The following is a 25,039-nucleotide window of genomic DNA, read 5'->3' on the forward strand; positions in this document are numbered from 1 at the left end:
TGCCTCCTTCTCCAATCATTAATTTGATATTGTACTTATCTGCTTCCTCTTTTGCCTCCCCATCCAGATCGAGAACTCACTGAAGTCAAGGTTCATGCTGGCCAGTTTGGACTACCTCAGATCACTCCCCTTGCACCACATTTGACACACAAGAGATGCTCAAATAAATAGCTGTTCATTTTTTATACCCTTCTTGCATTAGAGGTAAAAGCCTTTTGCTCACCAGGAAGGATCTCTAATTCAGTAGAAAGAATTCTTCTTTTGCTAGGGACAGTAAGTATTACACTAAATAAGGCAGTTACTCACTTCACTTCTGGAAGCAACAGCTCGGTGTAGTGGGGTCAGCCACATGTTGTCCTTGGCATTTACACGAGCCCCTAGAACCAAATAGCACAAGTTAGAGGGATAATGGAGTAAAGGGATTTTCTGCGTCTTCCTCTCATTTGCCAGATGTAATGAATAGACTTTTGCTTTTCTTTCTTTCTTTCGTATCCACAATATTTTATCTAAGACAGCAGGACCACAGAGATCTGTTATATAAAAATCCCCAGTTAATGTCACTGGAGGCAAGATGCAGAATTAGAAGAGTCACCATTTTTGAGTCCATGAATGAGACAAGTAAGGTAACACAGAAAAGACCATATTCTAGTTAAGAAAGAGCATCAGGAACCATGAATGAGGTAACAGGACAGCAGAAAGGCAGGGAGAAACTGAGACAACAGAGAAAAGAAACAAACAGTTCCAAGTCCATTCCCCAGCTCCCTAGAAGGGGGAGGGGAGGCTGAAGAAGACATATTCACAAGGTAAGCCAGATGGCCCTGGTGACAGATTAACAATTATACCTGAAACATAAATCCATACCTAACACAAATCATAAACCCACTGTGGGGAGTTGGTGAGACAGTAATTGTTCCAATGAGGAAGGCTAACCTTGGTGAAGAAAGACATTCTGTTGCTCTCCTTATCCTAGAGAGCTGTAGCAAGATATTATCCTGAAAGAGTGCCTATTGTTTGAGACTGAGATACTATGGGGGCTTGATGACAAGGAACAGTCACAGCTCAGGGAGTCTTGGGACACCCTGCCAGAGTGTCTACATGGGAGATGGCCATGAGAGGTGGTCAAGGAGAGACAGAGGGTCTGATGTGGTCCCACATAAGAGTTCAAGCAGTGAGGAGCCCCAGCAGCAAAGGACACAGTGGTTAGAGACCCTGCCCTCCCTGGTAAGGAGCCAGTTCCATTGCTCAAGTGTAGAGGTAGAAGCAAAGCACTGAGCCTGTGGCCTAGCAGTAGGCCTCCAAGACTTGGACCCTGGCTGTACGTGTTCACTACTTGATGGGTCAGAACCTTGAGCCCAAACTCCCCAAATCATATGATAGTTACAGACTCTTCCTTCTCAGGGTGGTGAAATGTGGGGCAGAGCTTGACAGCACTAAGACCTGACCCTGGAATTTGCATCCTGTTGAATTTGCTGCCAGCGTGAATATAAGGACCTGGAGCTCAGACCTTCTGACTCACATGAGAGCCACAGCCTCCTCCCCCCAACAGTAAGGTAAATTGTTCAGCAGGGTTTCAAAGCACTGAAGTTACCTCCAGTAACTGTATCCTGGCACACGATGGTGGCCAAGTGGGTATAAAGAACACCAGCCCACACCTGTTAAATCACATGCTCTCCACAGCCTCTTTTCCTCAAGAGGGAGGTGAATGCTGACCAGGGTCTGAAAGCACTGAGGCCTGCTGCTGGGAAGCCAGGGTCCAAACTCTCTGAACCATGAGACTTCCACAACTTAATCCTCTAGATGGGGAGGTGAACTGCTGGATAGTGGCTATAAACACTGAGACCAGAAAGGAAAGTGACTAGGTCCCTCAGTTTTCCCACACCCAGTGTAGAATTCAGGGCTCTGTTTGTTCCCCTTATTCTTGGATGCATTCAAGGGTAAACCCAAGGCATGGGTGCTTGCTGCCCCTGGAGACAGAAAGTGAGTGGACATGTGGAGCAAGTGGGAAACTGCCTGGCCCACAAGCTGCAATGCTCCCTACAGCTAGCAATGGCCCCCCAGTACACAAAGAAAGGAGGCTTCTATAGTGAAAGCAGCCAGAAGGCAGACAACCAACACTTCTATAAGAAACTCCAGCTAGTTTACCTTGATCTGAGCAGTGCTGGGAATCAGGCCCAGTGACCTAGGCATGTGGGCAAATAAGTGGCTACTGAGTCATAACCCCAAGTCCATTGAAAAGAAATAGCACTTCAACTTAGCCTCCACACTATCATGCCTGAACACTGAGACGATATTAACTGGAACACTACAGGTGGCCTCAGATGCACAAATTCCAATGCAAAAATAAAAGAAATATGAAAAGACAACACAACTCCAAAAGCCAACAATTCCATAGCAACAAAAACTAATGACAGTGAAGTAGATGAACTCTCAGGCAAGAATTCATAAAAATGATTCTAAGAATAATCAATGAAATTAAAGAGGACAAGAATAAATGTCTGAATTAATTACAATAAGATTCAAATAAATGCAAGACAAGAAAGGAGAATTCCATAAAGATGTAAAAATTCTGAAAAGCAAAACACATTGAATTCTGAAAATGAAAAGCTCAATAAGTACAAAAAAAAAAAACCTGTTGAAATTCTCTCCTATAGACTAGATCAAGACAAAGTAGATGTATGTGCTAGAACATGCAAATGGAGGTAAGAATAAGAAACCTAAAGAAGTCTGAACAGAAAATTTAAGACCACAGAGGCGACATTAAAAGACCGAATCTATGAATCATGGGCATAGAAGGAGAAAAGGTGTAAGTTAAAGGCATAAAAAACATATTCAATAAAATAATAGAAGAAAACTCCCCAAATCTTAAGAAAGAAATGGTCATCTAGGTTCAGGAGGATTTTAGAACTCCTAATAGACAAGACAAAAAAAAAAAAAAAAAAACCTCCCCATATCATATTATTGCTAAAACATTAGGCACACAGGACAAGGAAAGAATGTTGGAGGCTGTACAAGAGAAATGCCAATTCATATAAAAGGCAAACCCATCAGAATAGCAAACAATGCTTTAAATGTAAGGAGGGCATGATGCATTTCAAGCCCTCAAAGAAAATAACTGCTAACCTTCATTACTATACCACCTTCAAGATTGGAGGAGAAATAAAAAATCTTTCATGATAAACAAAAACTAAAGCAATTCATGATCATTATACCAGCACTTCAAAACATATTTAAAATGAAGACACATGCAACCAGGAACATGCAAGAAATATTAATTCCCACTAGATAAGTAGATTAGTAAATGAAGATTAGGAAATATGCAAATATCATAAGAGCAATAAGATGGCAGGACTTTCTATAGGCCTTTCAATAATAACTCTGAATGTCAATGGTCTCAATTCTATTAATAAAAAGAGACAGACTGGTGGATTGGATTAAAAAACAAGACCAAACTATTTGTTGCCTACAAGAAATGCACTTCACTGGTGAAGATAAACATAGGCTCAGAGTAAAATGATGGAAAAAGATTGTTCAAGCAAATGGAGCCCCAAAGTAAGTAGGAGTAGTTATATCTAGCAAAGCAGACTTAAAACCAGAGTTAGACGAGACAAAGAAGGTCACTCATAAAGGGAAATGTCTTTCATAGAGGGAACAATCCAGGGGATAACAATATTAAACACATACACCCAATTTCATAAACACAAACATTACTTACTGGACATAAAAACACAGAGAGACCCCAACAACAATAGTGGTTGACTTTAGTACCCCTACCTTCATCAGTGGACAGGCTAATCAGACAAAAAATTAAATAACCCTATCACTGAAATGGACTTAACAGATATCTGCATCTGCATAATATCTCCCCAAACAGCCACAGAATATACATTCTCAGCAGACCATGGAACTTTCTCCAAAATAGATCATATCTTAGGTCATAAAACAAGTTGTAACAAATATAAGAAAACTGAAATAATTTCCTATATTTTATCAGACCATAATGGAATAAAACTAGAAATCAATAACAGGAGAAACCACAGAAAATACCAAACACATGGAGGCTAAACAATTCACTCATGAATGATCAATGGGTCATCAATGTGCTAAAAGGGAAGTTTATAGCTATGAATTAGAGAGATTAAAAACTAGATCCCAAAAAAATAACCTAACAATGCACCTCAAGCTCTTAGAAAAATAAGAACACGCCAAAACAAAAGCAGTGAAAGGAAAGAAATTACAAAGATCAAGGCAGAAATTAATGAAATGGAGAGTAAAAGAACAATAGAAAAGAATCAATGGAACAAAAAGTTGATTCTTTGAAAAAAGAAATAAGATTGACAAATCCTTAACCAAACCAACCAAAAGAAAGAGAAGACCCAAATTAATAAAATTAGAGATGACAAAAGGGGATATCAGAATAAACATCAAGAAATTCAGAGGGTCCCTAGTCATCTGAATACTTCAAAACTTATATTCTAATAAACTGGAAAACCTAGAAGTACTGGATAAATTTCTAGAGCATATGGCCTACTAAAATTGAACATAAACCATAGAATATAAACCACTTAAATAGATCTATAACAAGTAATAAAAGTGAAGCAGTAATACAGTGAGTCCCAGGACCATATGGACTCACTGCTGAATTCTACCAGATTGTTAAAGAACTAACACTAATGCTCCTCAAATTACTCCATTAACTAGAAAGAGAAGGGATATTCTATGAAACTAGATTTACCCTAGTACCAAAACTAGATAAGGACAGAACAAAAAAAGAAAATTATAGACCAATTTTTTTGATGAACATAGACACAAAAATTCTCAATAAAATGCTTGCAATCAAATTTAACAACACATTAAGAAGATCATACACAATAATCAAGTTGGTCTCATTCCAAGGATGCAAAAATGGTTCAACAAATGCAAATTAATAAATGAAATACAGCACTTAAACAGAATAAAGAACAAAAATCACATAATTTTCTTAATAGATGCCAAAAAAGTCTTTGACAAAATTCAACATCCCTTAAACATAAAAACAAAGAAATTAGGAATTGAGGAATGTACCTCAACTTAATAAAGGCTAGATATGATAAACTTATAGCCCACCTAATCCTAATGGGGGAAAAATTGAAACCAACGAGGAATGAGAAAAGAGTGTCCATTCTCTACTCTTATTCAATATAGTCCTTGCATTCTTAACCAGAGTAACAAGGCAACAGAAAGAAATAAAGAGGATACAAATAGGAAAGGAAGATGTCAAGTTATCCCTATTTGCAGATGGTATGAGCCTATATTTGAAAGATCCTAAAGACTCCACCAAAAATCTCTTAGATCTGATAAACACTTTTGGCAAAGTAACAGAACACAAAATCAATGTACAAAAATCCACAGCTTTTGAAAAACCAATAACGAACAGGCTCAGAAAGAAATCAGGAAAGCAATACCATTCATAATAGCCTTAAAAATTAAATACCTAAGAATAAACCTAACTAAGGAGGTTAAAGACCTCTATAACGAAAACTACAAAACATATGATTGAAGAAGATACTAGAAGATAGAAAGACCTCTGTGTTCATGTTTTGGCAGAATTATTATTGTGAAAATGGCCATATTCTCGAAAGCAATGATAGCCACATACAAAAAATTGAAGCTTGACCCTATCTTTGAATTTATTTATAAATTCTTAAATGGCCTTAAAAGTAATACCTAAACTTTGAAACTATTAGAGGAAAAGTGTAAGGAGCACCTTTGAAAATATAGGTTTAGGTAATGCCTTTCTGAATAGGATTCCAGTTGTTTAGGAAGTAAGAACAAGAATTGACAAATAGGACTGTACCAAATGAAAAAACTTCTGCATATCAGAGGAAACAATTACCACAACGAAGAGATAACCCATAGAGTGGGAAAAAATTTTGCCAGCTAGTCATCAAATAAAGGATTAATATCCAGAATACATAAAGAGCTCCAAAAATTAACCACCAAAAAGAACAATCCATTAATAAATGGGCAAATGAATTGAACAGACAGTTCTCAAAAGAAAAAACACAAATAATGAATAGATGTGAATAAATGTTCAACACCCTTAGCCATAAAGGACATACAAATCAAAACCACACTGAGAGTCTATGTCGCCTTAGTCAGAACGGCAAACATCAAGAAAACAGACAATAACAAATGTTGGCAAGGATGTGAATGCTTATACACTGTTGATGGGGATGAAAGTGGGCCCAGCCACTACGGAAATCAGTAAGGAGGTTCCTCAAGAAATTGAAAACAGAACTACCATATGATCCCGCTATACTACTCCTGAGCACATAGCCAAAGGAATGTAAGCCTGCATACAATAGAGATTACTCACACATCAATGTTTACTGTAGCACTACTCACAACAGCCAAACTACAGTTTATAGGTGTCTATAAGCTGATGAATGGCTAAAGAAAATTATATATACATATGTATACATATACACACACATATATATGTATATACATCATATACAGAGTATTATTTGGCCATAAGGAAGAATGAAATTAACTCATTTGCAGGAATTGGAAGTCATCGTGTTAAGTGAAGTAAGCCAGACTGAGAAAGACAAATATTCCATGTTCTCTCTCATATGCTGAATCTAGACCTAAGAAAATGAATGACACAAGTATAAAATGGGTAGACTGTTTGGAGGTGGGAATCAGCAGAAGAGAGGAGGGAGAAAGGAGAAAGTGGTGTTGGGGTGTGTATGAATATGACCAAAGTACTTCACCTGCGTGTATGAAAATAGAATGAAACCTGTTAAAACTGTTTTAAAAGAGAGAATGGGAATAAGAAAGAGTAATACAAGTGGTGAATTTGATCTAAGTACATTATATGCATGTATGGAAATATTACAATGAAATCCCTTTGCACAACTAATATATGTTAATTTTAAAAAGAGAAAAAATAAAAATCCCAATTATTTTCCTAGGACTACCCACCCAGGTATTTTGAAGGAAGAAGTCACCTTCCACCTTCCGTGAAACTTTTGGATGTAAAGTCCATATGGCTTGCTCACGGCTGGCTCCCTCACGCTGTGGATGGAAGACAGACTCAAACATGAACTGGAACCAGCCATACTCAGAATGTGCCTCACACTCAACTCTCTGAGGCCACACCACCATCATGGAGTAGAAGCTGCATGTGATCTTCACTGCCAATCCTCCATGAAAGCAAGCCCACCAGGTCTAAGTCTAAGACAGCTAAAACACTTGCTACAAGCCTCCCTTCTTGTGGGTCAGGGTTTTGATCAGACTTCTGGTTAGATATGGAAATGTTTTATAAAAGGGCTACAAGAGGGGAAGAGGAAAAAATGGTGTAAGATCTTTACAGAAGCAACAAAAGGAGCTTATTTTAGCCTTAGGACAGTGAAGAAAGAAGCTGATGAGGACGAAGAATAGAGGCATAAATTAGAGAAACCAGAAAGTAAGGCAGGGGAGAGGAAGGAAGGGGGGGGGGTGCTGGGGAAAGAGTGACTCAAGTAGAAGCAGAAGCTGACTAATCTCTGCGAGCTAGGCCAAGGCCAGAGGACAGCTGAAAAATAAAAACCTTTCAAAAAGACAACAAGAGATTTTCATGGGCAAAAGAGCTAGAAGTTTAGTTTAAGGTACTGACTAAAAGGAAATAACAAATCATACATCTTATACTATTTTTTTCTTTAACTGAAGAACAAATACCATCAAGAGCATTCATAATAGAAAACAAAAACACAATAATCCCCCAAACAGAGCAAACACCCCCACTTCATCCCCCATTGTGATTTCATTGGTTTGAGACAGTATCAGACCCAAGTATTTGTTTAAACTCCCTAGAGCCCAAGGTTATTGTAACATGCCGTCAAGGCTGAGGCCACTGATGAATTATAGCTTAGTCTATCAAGGTTAAAATAATGTGAGAACTAATTCCACGAGCACCAGCTTGCCTAAAAGGGTTTAAACCCCTTACCGCAATGAGGGCTCCAGTCAAATCAGTTTGGGCATGCAAAGGCACAGCTTCCTGTCCCAGTGGCAGGAGGGCTGGAGGCTAAATGTAAGACAATGAAAGTGGTCTTTGGAGGACAGGGGTATTTATGGTCAGAAGACCCAGATATTAGCTCGCATTTCAACACATACTGATCTAGCGACCTAGAGCCACTAATCTGTAAACTGAGGCTAGCCACCACAACAATAATACTTTTCTGCCCACTTCACTAGGCTAATGGACAGTGCTTTTAAAACTGCAAGGTGCTAGGAAAATCCAGACAGTGCTTCTTTCCTTGCCCTTCAAAGCCAGAGGAACCCAAAAGCAGAGAGAGTGTATGAACAAGTGTCTTTCTAAGAGTAAGAGAGACTCATGTGTTCTAGAAAGCTGGGGAGAAGGAAACCCCCCTTGTGATTAAAACAGAAAAACTGGTGAAGTTTAAAACAAAATTCCTACTACCAAAAACAAACTTTAAATTGCCTTTTCTAAGTCTTAGCTCCAACTGAGTGCCAGGTGGATATTACAAAGCCTACCTTTCTGGTTTACAAACAAACAGCACCTATCCCTTCAGGTCCTGATATTTCCTCTTCCAACATTCCAAAAGCTAGTGGGTCCTTTAAAATTACCCACCATTTTTTCAGACCTTTTCTTGAGTTGTGAATAAATGCAATTGACCACACTGTGTTTAAATCACATGTCTCTGGTAAGCCAAATGCATGTCTGTTATTTATTTTTAGGCTATTTCTTTGGCACTCAGGTCACAAACAGCATTCAGACTTCATTCAGTTCTGGAGGGCTGGATTCAAATCTATTATTTATAGTCTTTGGCATGGTAAATTTAGCATTTTGAATTTTTCATAAACACAAAAAGCTAATGCAAGAAAAAGGCCAAATGGCAAGACACATATGGAAAGATACTTCTCAAAACTCACCAGGGAGAAGCAAATGACAGCAACCTCAGCACAGCATTTCATACCTATCAAATTGGCAAAATTGGTAAAAACCGTGGCAATGGCCAAGCTAGCAAGGGGTATGGAGAACGGGAAGACTTAACATATAGTTGGTGGGAGTATAAGTTGAGATGACTCCCTTTGAGGGAAACGACATGGCATTGTCTAGTAAAAGTGACACTGTGCATGCCCTCTCACCTAGCTGCTCATCTAATCATACACCCTTAAGAAACTCTCACACAGGAATGTTAACATTCACTGGAGCAGGTTTATAACAGCAAGTTACTGGAATCCATTGTGCTGAAGGAGAGGGATATGCCTAACTACAGAGTCACACACTTGCACAGTGGAACTCTATGCAGTCTTGGCAATGAACAGCCTGAGGTTCTGAACATAAACAATGTACTTTGATTTCATAATGATAAATGAGCAAATTGAATTGCAGAATAATAACCGTGGCATAATGGCAGTTAAATCGAGTTTTCAAATTTACGAAAACAATTCTATATGTTGTTTATAGTGCATGGATGGGAAATAAAAGCTAAAAACATGCTAAAGAGGAAAGATGCCAATTCTGGACAGTGGTTGCTTTCGGGAGGAAAGGGAGGGAAGGGGATGAAGCAAGGGGATCCAGATGGTTGCAAATGTGTCTCCAATGCTCTCTTTCTTCTTAAAAAACATGTAATACAAATATGGCAAAATGATAAAATCTCTTACAGCTTGGTAAAAGGGAGAAGGGCATGCACTATATTATTCTTTGTACTTTTATGTATAGTTGAAATATTTTCTAGCAAAATATTTTTAAGAAAGCTAGCACGTGAAGTTTCGTGTTTAATAAAAACGGGGGTGGGAAACTAGGTTGCTTCTTCTTATACTGTTTTTTCTTCTGTGTTAGTGGCCTTTGATAGAAAAACAACAGTCTTCACCCTTTCCATATCAAAGGGGTCCAGCAATATGGTGGCTTCCAACACCCACACCCCTCACCTAGCACTCAAGGTGAGAAAGAGAAAGGGAGCAAGTACTGTAGTTGGATCTGAAGATGACCTTTGTCATACAGTATGATTTGAAGAGAAAATTTCAAGGTAATGACATGTTACTTGCTCTCCTCTTTCCTCACATGCTCTCCTCCTCCACAGTCACTATAGCCAATTCTTACCACAGCACAGGGGCAAGGTAAGCACACTGAGGAGGAGGAACCTCTGCAATCCCTACCTACCCACAGGTGGGAGAGCTCTTAGAAGTTTGTGGAATGTTATGCCCTCTCCCTAAGCTCCATTTTATTATCACTATATTTTTAATCTAAACATCTCATCTCAGGCGCTCCCTTGCCAACCAGACCACCAGAATATATTGAAGAGGGCAAGGTGCCCACAATGTGTGTATTCCACACCAGCTCTGTAGCCATCTGCTTTGTCACTGCAAGTCCAAATCTTTTTTACTTTCCATCTTACCTCTCACTCTCTTCTCCCTCCCAGTCCTCCCCCTTCCTCTCTTCCTTCCTCCCCCTTTCTTCTCTCCTTCCCCTTCTTCTCTCCCTCCCTTCTTCTCTCCCTTCCCATTCTTCTCTCTCCCAGTCCTCCCCTTTCCTCTCTCCCTCCCCCTCCCTCTTGCATGCATATACATACAACCCATTTCTGATGTTTTTATGTGTGCAGTATAATACTTTATAATATCTTCTCCCTGGAATTAACTGTGGGTGAATGTTAAGACTAATCTTCAAGGATGTTTTATTAAAGGTTGGTTGTAGCAGTAAAATACTATATCATATAAAGAAAGGTTGGCTGAATAATTCATTGTATAGCAATAGAGTATAGGCATGATGCTTTATAAAAATGCACCAGCTGGGATATGGTTCAAGTGGTAGAAAGCTTGCCTAGCAAGCTTGAGTCTGAGCTCAAACCCCAGTACCACCAAAATATAAAAGTAAAATAGAATAAAATAAAGATGCTCAATAACGTGAGAGATATTCACAACTACTGTTAATGGGAAAAAAGTGATGACTAAAACCTTCAATAGAATGGCCTATTTTTTGTAAAGACATCAAATAGTCTCAAAAGCTCTGAGATCACTACTTGGCACAGGCAAACACTATATAGGTAGGTAGATAGGTAGGTAGATATACATATAGATATGATATACATACCTATAGACAGATATACATAGATGTGGAGCAGAGTCAGGGACTAAGAAATAGAGACTGGGAAGCACCTGCCATTGGTACAGCTCTAAGCAAGGGCATACCTCAATGAATAGCGATTATTTGGAAGATATCTTCTGATTAAAAGAGAGACCCAACAATGTCTCTTCCATGAAAATGATGTGTTTAAGTGATAAAACTTGCCTATCACAATGCACAACAACAAACTCTTTTACTTCATATTTTGGTCATATGAGTAACACATGAATGTATCCTTTTTTAAAAAATGGGTCATTAACAGATGTGAAGTTTTCTGTAGTATCATTCCCAGTGCTGGACTCTCCCTACACCCTGAATTAAACTACTGCTCTGAGTTTAGTATGCAAGATTCCAGTTACTTTTATATCTTCATATGCAAATATGTGTACTCAAAAAAAATCTAGACAATCAGGCCAGATGTGGTGGGTCACACCTGTAATCCCAGCTACTCAGGAGGCAAAGATTGGCAGGATTGCTTGGGCAAAAAAGTTAGTGAGATCCCATCTCAACCAATAAAGCTGGGCATGGGGGCGCACCTGTCATCCCACTACACGGGAAACATAAAAAGGTAGGAGTATCATAGTCCAGGCTGGACCTGGACAAAAATGCAAGACCTATTCCAAAAATAATTAAAGCAGAAAGGGGTGGGGGAGTGGTTTAAGTGGTAGAGCATCTGCCTAGCAAGCACAAGACCCTGAGTTCAAACCCTAGCACCACAAGAGAAAAATCCAGAGAATTAAGGTGCATGTTTGTTATATTGTTATTTTTGTGTATTTAAAACACTATACAATTTTTAAAGTATATATAGCAACATACTGTTTTCACACAAATTATATTATATTGTACTAACACTTGAATTTCCTTGTTCCACTTTTTATATCTAATCCAGGTTGACATAGAATGAAATAATTCCTTCTAATTGCTACATGTAATGTAAATCCATAACTTTTTTTAGGCATTTCTTCTGTTGTTGAGCATTTATCATTATTTCTAATATTCTCCTATGCAAACAATGTTTAAATAATGGACTTCCATAAAATGACTTCTTATGCAAATGTGAAAGTATTTATATAGACCAGATAATTAAAAATGGACTTTATGTGTCATGGGTAATAAGTACTTTTGGTTTTAATAGGTACTCTCAACACCCAATTTACATAAGCACAGTGTATAAGATTACTTAGTTTCCCTACATCTCCTCAAAACCTGATATTTCCAGGCATTTTTATATGTGGGAAATCTGAATCAATAATACTGTATTATGCACTCAAAAATCCATTGAGAGGAATAGATAGGTCTCATTCATGCTGTGTTCTAACCACCTGCAAAAAAAAAAAAAGGTGGAGGAGGACACAGGAAACTTCCAGAGGTGGTACCATTTTTATCGTAGCAAAGGTTTCATGAGTGTATACATGTGTCCAAACTCGTCAAATTGTACACATTAAATCTGTGGAGTTTACTATATATCAATTATACTTCAATACAGCTCTTTTAAAGATAAATAAATACTACATATATCTGATTGCAAGCAAATGGCATCTCATTTTTGTGATTTCCTGTTTAATAAATAAAGTTGTGCATTTTCTAATATGTTGACTTACTGTCCATTTGCAATTCATTTTCTAAAAATGACTTGCTCATATTCTTTGTCTATTTCTCCCATTTTCCAATTCTTTTTAAATGTATAGACACACTTGCATTGCTATTACTGTTATCATTATCTATACATTCTGAAAGTGTTTGCTTTTATGTAGATTCAAATGTGACTTCCAATATTAAAATTCTTTCAAGGAGAAAAACGAGCCCAAGCATACTGGGCCACTTAGAGCAATGTGCACAGAGTGTGACAGCACTAGCATTGTTTAGGTGCTGCCTCAGAGTCGCTTGAGAGATTGAAAGTCACGTAATTAGAATTCTAGGAAATGGCTTCTTTCAGTCACTGTCTGCACCCTCCATTTTGCCACTCATCCTCCTGTAGAAGGCTGAATAGACAGCTGCCAGGAAAACCTTTCTCCTCCTCCAGGAAGGATTATGACAAAAGCAGGGTACTCTGAGTGCATTTCATCACTGTCATCCCTGCTGCTGGCTTCTCCATCTTCTTCCTCTAAACACTTCTGGGAATCTTGTGTACCTCTCAGAAGGAGGCATCAGATGGTTTGGGCTCTGAATTGAATATTTATAACTGATTTTTTTCTAAAGGAAGCTCTGTGTTATTTACCTGCCTGTCAGGCACCATTGTGCACTGAAGAACACAGTCTGCATGTCTAATGATTTAAAGGCAAATGCTTTTACCCAAGGACACTTTAAAGCTTAAACATGAAAATAAGCAGTAGGCTATCCTGACTCTTCAGAAACAAAGGCCCAGCTGAAAATGACCCGGCACTAACTCTAACTATAAATTAAGTATGCCCTTCACCATTTCCCTAGTACCTCTTCATTTTATCCCTGTGAGATCAGGAGTAAAGGGGACTCTGGCCCCTTTTCCAGAGGTGATGTTTCTGTTCTCTTAGCCCTCTTATCTAGGAAGAAACAGAATGAAGAAAAGGTGTGATCCAGGTGGGCTTAGTGACTGGAAATCCTTACAGGGCAAAGAGAATAATCAATTCTGAAGGCTGCTTTATACACAGTGTGGCATTTAATTATTGGAATAAATAAACATTAAAGAAAGACCATGTGAAATATGATTGTAATATAATGAAATCCAGTTGCTATTGATTTTTCTTTTTCAACAAACAGACCAAGTCTCCTTACAGCACAAGAGCACTGTCATCCCAAGCAATTATGTTGGAAAAGTGTACGATAATGTCACGTGTGGCAATTGCTCAAAACATGGTCTAAAACTCCCCTTGGAGTTGCCTTTAGAGTCAGTTCACACACCCACCTAAAGATGGCTCACTACTTTATAATAGCACCACATTTGTGACCCAAGGTCTGACTTACCTTGTTTAATCACCCCTCTTCCCCAGATTAAAAAACATCAGATCCATCCACAAAGAATGAATATTTGTTATGCACTAGAGAATCACAAGAATAGCTTGCTACCAGCTCTGTAGGCAACCAGAACTAAGAGTGAAATGCACATTTTGAAAACTCACAAGAAATAATTTTGCAAGACTACCACTTGTGTGGTGGCAAAAATCCTTATATATATATATATTTTTTTTCTTTTAGTTAGTACTTACACCTGACAAACTCCCATGTTAAAGTGTGCATGCTTCTGGTTTTCTTCCTTCAATCCAGAACTCTAACCCTTGCTCATCCTCAGAGTTTTCTTATATGATATTCCTGCTGTGGCTACTTTCTTGTGCACTCTGCTTCCTATATTTCAGCCCTGGTCTCAATTCTCAGCCACTGATGGCTTCTCATTGATCTCACTGACCTTCTCTCTGTTTTAATCCTGATTCAGCTAGTTCCCAAACAGAAGCTAGAGTTGGGGGAAATTGAGTCAGAATTTTGATGGGCAGTGATAAGAAGGTGAAATCTGTAAGGACCAAATTCATGCTCGAGATCTTGTTCCCATTGTCTTCTCAGAGACCTTCAGGGTTCCAATCGCCTGGCTAATAGGAATTTAGCAGGGTTGGATTTCACCATGCTCTGTGAGTTAATGCAACAGTAGAAAATAGAGGCTGTAATGGGCTATTCTGGCCAGGCCAAGTTTGCTCAACATGGGAATCATTAGCACTTCATTCATTATTAAATTGGAAAACTGTGGTTGGATTCCCTAAAGAGTTAGCTGCCAGCTCCAAGTTCAAATTTGAGATCATTATGCTCTTACAATGATATTTCTTCAGGGACATAAAAGATAAATTGAATAGAGGACCTTTCGAGGAAAATAAAATCTATGTGAATTCCAAAAGTTGGCCTCAGCTTCCACAGTTGAATAAAATTTCCAAAGAATTTTCACAATGCTTCCCCATGCCCTAAGACTTCCCAATTTGATGAGGGGATATGGGGAGAAGAGGAAAATTCCATAGCAAGTTGAACCAAAATTATACTAAAAAGATTGAGAGCTCTGTAAGTCTAAGACCAAACAGGTGTACAGATCAAGATATATACAGCAGCTTCTCCCAGCTCTATTGAATCAGATACAGTTAGAGGCTGGTGGATTCCACACCTATGTGAAGGTAATGTGAAAGCAAGTTGACTTCATGATGCAGAATTAATTAACTACCTTCCCTTTCAGATGCAGAAATAATAACAACACAAAGTTTTGAGATGTCTCATGGATGGGGCCCAAACCTACACAGGAAACTCATGTATGTTATACATACACCTTACATACAGCCTGAAAGTAATTTTGAACAATATTTCTATCACACCTGCCTCACATGAGGTGAAATGTGGTATTTACCACTTGTCACATCCATTCGCACTCAAGAAGTTTTAGATTTTGTCGCATTTTAGATTTTGGACATTCGGAAAAGGGATACTCACCCTGTACAATATTTAGGTGGTATAGTTGATTGGGACCATTAGGTGTCATATCACAAAGTTCTTTATTGTTTATAACTCCACTGATGCTGTATACAATTTTCCATGGGCTAAATTTCAACTGCTAGGGCAACTGGGCAGGTTGCCACAGTCTGTGCCAGCACTAAACAATACATGTTTGTTTGGAACACAGCCCTGGAACCTCTTTAGATTTGTCAAAAGAAAAGCCCACAAAATCTAACCTGAGTTCCACACAAGTATTAGGAGCATGGAACACACATGTTTTCAGGCACAGAATTTTTGTTTTCTTAAGAAATTCACTTCAAGAATGGGATGACAACAAAACTAAGGACAATGTGACTCTTCCACATTTATCACAGCACTACTCTTTCTTTTCCACAATGTCCTCCACATCTGCCTGAATACACATACCAGCTCTTTGGCATTGCTTGCTATGGAATTCTACGGTTTCCCTTCACTACTGCAAACAAAAGCAAAACCTTATTATAGGCCTGTGCCTAGTCTGCTGGCCAAGGCATTTCCTCCAGATTTTAATCTCCCCAAACAAAACCCAGGAGAAAGAAAGTCAGCCCATGTGCGTGCAACTGAAATGAGGCACGTGCACGCAGTCAGGTTCATTCCAGGGATTTGTCTAGCAAGCACTCAGGGAAGAAAGAGCACGATGGTTTTGAAACTTGTTTGGTGAGAGGGACTGAGCATGCAGCATGCTCCAGAAATGAAACCACTAGCATTTTTAAAATCCAATGAAATGCTTAAAATACGTAAGATAAAAGAGACTGGTGTGTGTGCAAAGATCAGTGTGCACACACATCACATTTAATGCTTGCCATCTTTGCTCTTCATTTATACAAAATTTAAATATTTTATATAGTTGCAGTAGTGCTTTTTATGTCCTTCCCTGAAGACACTCACTCCAAGTACCTACTAAAATGTACCGTCTTCAGAAATGTTTTCATACTTCTGTTACACAGTCATAGTCATGTTTCCATAAGTGAATACAGTATTGTATTTACACAATTTAGACATATGTAATCATTAGTAAGTATACACTCTCGGTGTATTAATTCATATAGCATACTATGTAGCATCAATTTGAGAATGTACACAAACTATATGTAGTGCATATATAGCATGCAATGTTCAAGTAGACTTTAAACCAGTTTTCTTTTCTTTCCTTCTCATTCCTTAAAATTAAAAAAAATCAAAAGAAATAGATTCCAAGATGGTGGCTAGAGGGAGGAAGCAGAAAGCATGCCTCCTACAGTGAAATCTTGGGGAAACACTGGAGACACACCTTGCAGGCAAGGCCACGAGAAGAGCAAAACTTTGACCCCTCCACACCTCCAGCTGGCGCAGAGAATCTTCACTTCATGTTAAACGGACAAACCAGGAGGGCCCCCAGCCGCCAGTCGCCGGTGCCCACATGGCTTGGGAAGATGCGGACCACAAGGTGAGCTAAGTGGTACGAAGTACTTCCACAGACAACCCTGGGCCAGATCAGCATAGCCCCCTGGACAGACAGGGGAAAAAAGAGAAACTGAGTAATAAGCAATAAAAGGAATAAAGACACGTTGCAAAGAGGGTGGGGCGCACTGAGCAGCAAAGAGCGGGGGAGGGGAAGCCTTCCCCGAACTGTAAATAAGCCAGGCCTGGCTGGAGAGGCTCCTGCGGGAGCGGGGGCGCATGCCCAGCAACCAGGAGCAGGAAAGCTTGTGAGAGTGGCGGAGGGAGGAAAACCCCACAGGAAAGGGGGCAAGACCCACTTCCCACTTGAGCTGTAAACAAACACACCAGCCTGCAGGAGCAGCAGCACCACCCAGCAATCAGGAGCAGGAAAGCTTGTAAAACCGGCAGTGGGAGGAAAACTCCACAGGAGAGGGGGGAAGACCCACTTCCCACGTGAACTGTAAATAAACACGCAGGCCTGAGAAAGCGGGTGCAGTTTCACCTCCCCCAGTGTGCTTGGAAATGGGAAAGCTTGTAGCAGAGGCTCATGCACAGGAGAACTCTGAGTTAACAAAGCCTGCAGGGTCAGGGGAGTGTTAAACTCACTCCTGAGATCTGCATAAATAACACCTCCAGCAACAGCAGGCTGACAGCAGCAGGCAGGCAAGCCACAGCCCCAGACAGCCATTCACAGAACTGTCTCCAGACTCTTTTTTTTCTCTCTCCCTACCTTTGATGAGAAAACCGAATTACACCTGCATGCTGAAAAACTTACTGAAACTGTATTGCATTTGAACTTGGGACACTTGGGCTTTTGTGTGTGTGTGTGTGTGTGTGTGTGTGTGCAGTTTTGTTCTACTTTATGTCTCCCCTTTGATGAGACAACTACAGAACAACATCTGAGGCACCATCTCCAGGACTGTAGGCTGAGGGACAAACACCAAAATTATTAAGACTGAAATTTCATTGCATTTGAACTTGGAGGTTTTTATTTTTTATTTTGTTTTATTTTATTTTATATATTTTTTTCTTTCATTTACTTATTTTTTTATTTGTATCCTTATCTTTACTCTCTTTATTTTTTATTTTCAATCCTCTCTCTGTCTCTCTAATGCCTTTTCAGTTTATGGTTGATTAGTACACTAACGCTCCCTGTTTATATCTTTGAAACTTTTTTTGTTTGTTTCTTTGTTTTGTTTTTTTTCTACTTGATTATTTGTTTTTCTCTTTTCCTTTAACTTCTTTGCTTTCCATCCCCTCTCACCCTTCCATTCTAAATATCACCAGTGCTATTATTACAAGCTAGAAAATACTTAATTGCACACAGTACAGGAACAGTAACAATACCAAGGGCAATGACGGGAAGACCGAAAAAACAGGGAAACCAGTTTCCCCACAGCAAAAAACTAGTATAGGAACCTGAGGAAAATGAAGAAAACAGATACTCAGATCCAGACTCCAACAAAATGAAGATAAACTATGCCAAAGAACCCAGTGAAGCCCACAAGAATAATTTAAAAGAAGACATACTGCAGGTACTCAATGAGAATTTTATAGAGATGATACCAGATAGGGTTAACCAAAATGTACAGGAGACACTCAAGAAATTCCAAGACAACAAAAATAGAGAATTTGAAAAAGCAAAAGAAGAAATAAAGGAAACCATAGAAGCATTGTATAAACACCAAAGTGAAACAGAGAACATGATTAATAAACAGATAAATGAACTCAGGACAAAAATAGACAACATTAAAGAGGAAACCACCCAGGATATGGAAAACCTCAGAAAAAAGAATGAACAGAACTGCAAAACAAAACGGAAGGCCAATCCAGCAGAATAGAACAAACAGAAGACAGAATCTCAGAACTTTGAAGATGAAATGGTAATTAAAGGAAAAACCAAACAACTATTAATTAAACAACACAAGACCTGTGAAAAGAAAATGTAAGAACTCACCGACTCCATCAAAAGACCAAACTTGAGAACCATGGGCATCGGAGAAGAAGAGGTGCAAGCAAAGGGAATGTGTAATATATTCAACAAAGTAATAACAGAAAATTTCCCAAATCTAGAGAAAGATATTCCCATACACATGCAAGAGGCCTCCAGGACACCAAACAGACCAGATCAAAATAGAACTACCCCACAACATATCATCATTAAAACAACAAGTTCAGAAACTAGGGAAAGAATATTGAAGGCTGTAAGAGAGAAAAAACAAATAACATACAAACCCATCAAAATCACAGCAGACTTCTCAGCAGAAACATTAAAAGCTAGAAGAGCGTGGGGTGAGATCTTCCGGGCACTGAATGAAAATAACTTCAACCCTAGGATACTCTACCCAGCAAAACTATCATTCAAAATAGATGGAGCAATAAAAGTCTTCCATGATAAGCAGAAACTAAAACAGTATGTGACCACAAAGCCACCACTACAAAAGATTCTTCAAGGGATTCTGCACACAGAAAGTGAAACCCAACATAACCATGAAAAGGCAGGCAGCACCAAACTACAGGAAAAGAAAAAGCAAGAAAGTAGAGAGTAACCTCAACTTAGGTACACACAATCAAACCTTCAAACAACTAAGACAACTAAATGACAGGAATCGCCACATATCTATCAGTACTAACGCTTAATGTTAACGGACTTAACTCACCCATCAAAAGGCACCGCTTGACAAAATGGATTAAAAAGGAAGATTCAATAATTTGTTGCTTACAGGAGACCCATCTCACTGACAGAAATAAGCATAGGCTTAGGATGAAAGGCTGGAAGAAGATTTACCAAGCCAATGGTCCCCAAAAACAGGCAGGAGTAGCAATACTTATCTCTGACAAAGTAGACTTCAAACCTACATTGATCAAACGAGATAAAGAAGGACATTTCATACTAATAAAAGGGGAAATAGACCAAAAGGAAATAACAATTATCAACCTATATGCACCCAATGTCAATGCACCCAATTTCATCAAACATACCCTGAAGGACATAAAAGCATATATTAACTCCAACACAGTGGTTGTGGGAGACTTTAACATCCCATTATCATCAATAGATAGGTCATCCAAACAAAAAAATCAATAAAGAAATCCAAGATCTAAAATATACAATAGATCAAATGGGCCTACTTGATGTCTACAGAACATTTCATCCAAGTTCTACACAATATACATTCTTCTCAGCAGCCCATGAAACCTTCTCCAAAATAGATCATATCTTAGGACACAAAGCAAGCCTCAGCAAATATAAGAAAATAGAAATTATACCGTGCATACTATCTGATCACAATGCAATAAAACTCGAACTCAACAACAAAAGTAAAGACAAAAAACTTGCAAAAAGCTGGAAACTAAATAACTCATTACTTAATGAACAATGGGTAATTGAAGAAATAAAAGAGGAAATTAAAAAGTTCCTGGAAGTCAATGAAAATGAAAACACAACCTAGTGAAACCTATGGGACACAGCAAAGGCAGTCCTGAGAGGAAAGTTTATAGCCATGAGTGCATATATTAAAAAGTCTGAAAGATCCCAAATTAATGACCTAATGATACATCTCAAACGCCTAGAAAAACAGGAACAAGCAAATCCCAAAACAAATAGAAGGAGAGAAATAATAAAAATAAGAGCTAAAATCAATGAAATAGATACCCAAAAAACCATACAAAGAATTAATGAAACAAAAAGTTGGGTCTTTGAAAAAATAAACAAGATCGACAGACTCCTGGCAAACCTGACTAAAATGAGGAGAGGAAAAACCCAAATTAGTAGAATCAGGAATGCAAAAGGGGAGATAACAACAAACACCATCGAAGTCCAGGAAATCATCAGAGACTACTTCAAGAACCTATATTCAAATAAATTTAAAAATCTTAAAGAAATGGACAGATTTCTAGACACATATGATCATCCAAAACTGAACCAAGAGGAAATTAATCACCTGAATAGATCTATAACACAAAATGAAATTGAAGCAGCAATCAAGAGTCTCCCCAAAAAGAAAAGTCCAGGACCTGATGGATTCTCTGCTGAATTCTCAGACCTTTAAAGAAGAACTGATACCAACCCTCCTTAAACTGTTCCATGAAATAGAAAGGGAAGGAAAACTACCTAACACATTTTATGAAGCCAGTATTACACTTATCCCAAAACCAGGCAAAGACACCTCCAAAAAGAACTATAGGCCAATCTCCTTAATGAACATTGATACAAAAATCCTCAATAAAATAATGGCAAACCGAATTCAACAACACATCAAAAAGATTATTCACCACGACCAAGTAGGCTTCATCCTAGGAATGCAGGGGTGGTTCAACATATGAAAATCAATAAATGTAATAAACCACATTAACAGAAGCAAAGACAAAAACCACTTGATCATCTCAATAGATGCAGAAAAAGCCTTTGATAAGATCCAACACCATTTCATGATAAAAGCTCTAAGAAAACTAGGAATAGAAGGAAAATACCTCAACATTATAAAAGCTATATATGACAAACCTACAGCCAGCATTATACTAAATGGAGAAAAATTAAAACCATTCCCTCTAAAATCAGGAACTAGACAAGGATGCCCACTATCTCCACTCCTATTCAACATAGTACTGGAATTCCTAGCCAGAGCAATTAGGCAAGAGGAAGGCATAAAAGGAATACAAATAGGTAAAGAAACTGTCAAAATATCCCTATTTGCAGATGACAAGATCCTATACCTTAAAGACCCAAAAACTCTACTCAGAAGCTTCTAGACATCATCAATAGCTATAGCAAGGTAGCAGGGTATAAAATCAACATAGAAAAATCATTAGCATTTCTATACACTTATAATGAACAAACTTAAAAAGAATATATGAAAACAATTTTATTTACAATAGCCTCAAAAAAAATCAAACACTTAGGTGTAAACCTAACAGAAGATGTGAATGACCTCTACAAGGAAAACTATAAACTCCTGAAGAAAGAGATTGAGGAAGACTATAGAAAGTGGAGAGATCTCCCATGCTCATGGATTGGTAGAATCAACATAGTAAAAATGTCTATAATCCCAAAAGTAATCTACATGTTTAATGCAATTTCCATCAAAATTCCAATGACATTCATTAAAGAGATTGAAAAATCTACTGTGAAATTTATGTGGAAACACAAGAGGCCACGAATAGCCAAGGCAATACTCAGTCAAAAGAACAATGCAGGAGGTATCACAATACCTGACTCCAAACTATATTACAAAGCAATAACAATAAAAACAGCATGGTACTGGCACAAAAACAGACATGAAGACCAGTGGAACAGAATAGAGGACCCAGATATGAACCCACACAGCTTGTGTTATAACCAACTTGTCTTTGACTAAGGCGCTAAAAATATACGATGGAGAAAAAGCAGCCTCTTCAACAAAAACTGCTGGGAAAACTGGTTAGTAGTCTGCAAAAAACTGAAACTAGATCCATGTATATCACCCTATACCAAGATTAACTCAAAATGGATCAAGGATCTTAATATCAGACCACAAACTCTAAAGTCGATATAGGAAAGAGTAGGAAATACTCTGGAATTAGTAGGTATAGGTAAGAACTTTCTCAATGGAACCCCAGCAGCACACAACTAAGAGATAGCATAGATTAATGGGACTTCATAAAACTAAAAAGCTTCTGCTCATCAAAAGAAATGGTCTCTAAACTGAAGAGAACACCCACAGAGTGGGAGAAAATATTTGCCAGCTACACATCAGACAAAGGACTGATAACCAGAATATATAGGGAACTTAAAAAACTAAATTCTCCCAAAACTAATGAACCAATAAAGAAATGGACAAGTGAACTAAACAGAACTTTCTCAAAAGAAGAAATTCAAATGGCCAAAAAACACATGAAAAAATGCTTACCATCTCTAGCAATAAAGGAAATGCAAATTAAAACCACACTAAGATGCCACCTCACCCCTGTTAGAATAGCCATCATTAGCAACACCACCAACAACAGGTGTTGGCGAGGATGCGGGGAAAAAGGAACCCTCATACACTGTTGGTGGGAATGTAAACTAGTACAACCACTCTGGAAAAAAATTTGGAGGCTACTTAAAAAGCTAGACATCGATCTACCATTTGATCCAGCAATACCACTCTCGGGGTTATACCCAAAAGACTGTGACACAGGTTTCTCCAGAGGCACCTGCACACCCATGTTTATTGCAGCACTATACACAATAGCCAAGTTATGGAAACAGCCAAGATGCCCCACCACTGACGAATGGATTAAGAAAATGTGGTACCTATACACAATGGAATTTTATGCAGCCCTGAAGAAGAATGAAATGTTATCATTCACTGGTAAATGGATGGAATTGGAGAACATCATTCTGAGTGAGGTTAGCCTGGCCCAAAAGACCAAAAATCGTATGCTCTCCCTCATATGTGGACATTAGATCAAGGGCAAACACAACAAGGGGATTGGACTTTGAGCACATGATAAAAGCGAGTGCACACAAGGAAGATATGAGGATAGGTAAGACACTTAAAAAATTAGCTAGCATTTGTTGCCCTCAATGCAGAGAAACTAAAGCAAGTACCTTAAAAGCAACTGAGGCCAATAGGAGAAGGGGACCAGGAACTAGAGAAAAGGTGAGATCAAAAAGAATTAACCTAGAAGGTAACACACATGCACAGGAAATCAATGTGAGTCAACTCCCTGTGTAGCTATCATTATCTGAACTAGCAAAAACCCTTGGCCCTTCCTATTATTGCTTATACTCTCTCTTCAACAAAATTAGAGATAAGGGCAGAATAGTTTCTGCCGGGTATCAAGGGGGTAGGGGGGCAGAGGGAGGGGGCGGAGTGGGTGGTAAGGGAGGGGGTGGGGGCAGGGGGGAGAAATGACCCAAGCATTGTATGCACATATGAATAATAAAACAATAAAATTTTTTTAAAAACTCAAAAGATACCCAAATATACTGACTATAATGCTTGGCCTGACTAGACACATAGGAATCAGAATTTCAAAGTAATAAAATTTTACTGGAAAAGTCACCATTTCTTTCACTGCCTTTCATGTACAAATAAAATTGCTGATCAAATAAGCTTCCATAAGCTCAGAAGAGAGATTTTGTTTGGTCTTTTACACTGTGATCTGCAGTTGAGTTCTGAGTACAGCAGTTCCTTACCTGACAGAATCAGGAGTTCAATGATCTCTGCATCTCCCAGAAACGCAGCCACGTGAAGAGGAGTTCGCTTCTCAGAATCCTGAAATAAACAATGTCAAAAGCAACAGGTCAGTGCCAGCTGAAGGCACCTTTTGTAAGCATAATTAACAATGTCACTCCGTCCAAAGTTAATGCTTGTGGGATGAGCTTGCAGGCCAAACTCCTCTTCAGGTGAGTTGTGGTTATCATTTTCTGTTAGCATCCCTACCACAGTCACTTGCAAAAAGGATTCCATTTTCTGTGTCTGTGCATGGAATTTCCTGCCTGCTCCTTTTACAGAAGCTCAGCTCAGGTCAAGGATGGAACATTATGCACTGGATGATAAACGTCAATTTATTTCCAAACCTTCAGTACGATTTAAAAACTGTTATTTCAAACCTCTCCAACCTACCTTAGCAATGTAATTCAAGCTTCCAAAGATTTATTTGCTTTCTAAGGGAACATAGTAGAATTGTTCACAAGGACATAAAACATAAGCACAGTCATTTTCTCCTCTCTGTCCTCACCACCTTTTGCCTAGACTACGGCTTATTGTTGTAGTACTTACTGAATAACTGCTCCGTGCCAGGAGTGACTGCAACGGGTACGGTCCCTGCTCCCCTGAAATTTATATATGACTGGGGAAGATATGTATATAAACAACACATGAGATCATTTCAGATGGTGATATGGGCTGGAACAAAGTAAAGCAAAATGGGAGTAAGTGACTGTGGAGATTGGACTAAGCCATTCAATTTAGGTAACATTAAGTTAATCTATCTATATTAGTAATCTAATATCTAAAGAAGCTAGTCCTTTCTGAGGATGTTAATATTTAAGCTGAGCACTAA

General features: G+C 38.6%; 1 protein-coding gene across 6 annotated transcripts in view; it reads right to left on the bottom strand.

Moving 5' to 3' along the window:
• Ankrd44 (ankyrin repeat domain 44) overlaps positions 1-25,039 on the bottom strand; it is a 295,040-nt gene that overhangs the window by 132,298 nt on the left and 137,703 nt on the right. For all 6 annotated transcript variants that reach the window (XM_074071329.1, XM_074071327.1, XM_074071326.1 and 3 more), the window contains exons 3-4: positions 24,171-24,249; positions 307-377 (exon numbers count right to left, since the gene is read on the bottom strand). In XM_074071329.1, coding sequence (XP_073927430.1) covers positions 307-377; positions 24,171-24,249 — 150 coding nt within the window. The remainder of the gene's footprint in view (positions 1-306; positions 378-24,170; positions 24,250-25,039) is intronic.

This window comes from Castor canadensis, chromosome 4 (genome assembly GCF_047511655.1).
Source record: "Castor canadensis chromosome 4, mCasCan1.hap1v2, whole genome shotgun sequence".
Taxonomy (NCBI): domain Eukaryota; kingdom Metazoa; phylum Chordata; class Mammalia; order Rodentia; family Castoridae; genus Castor; species Castor canadensis.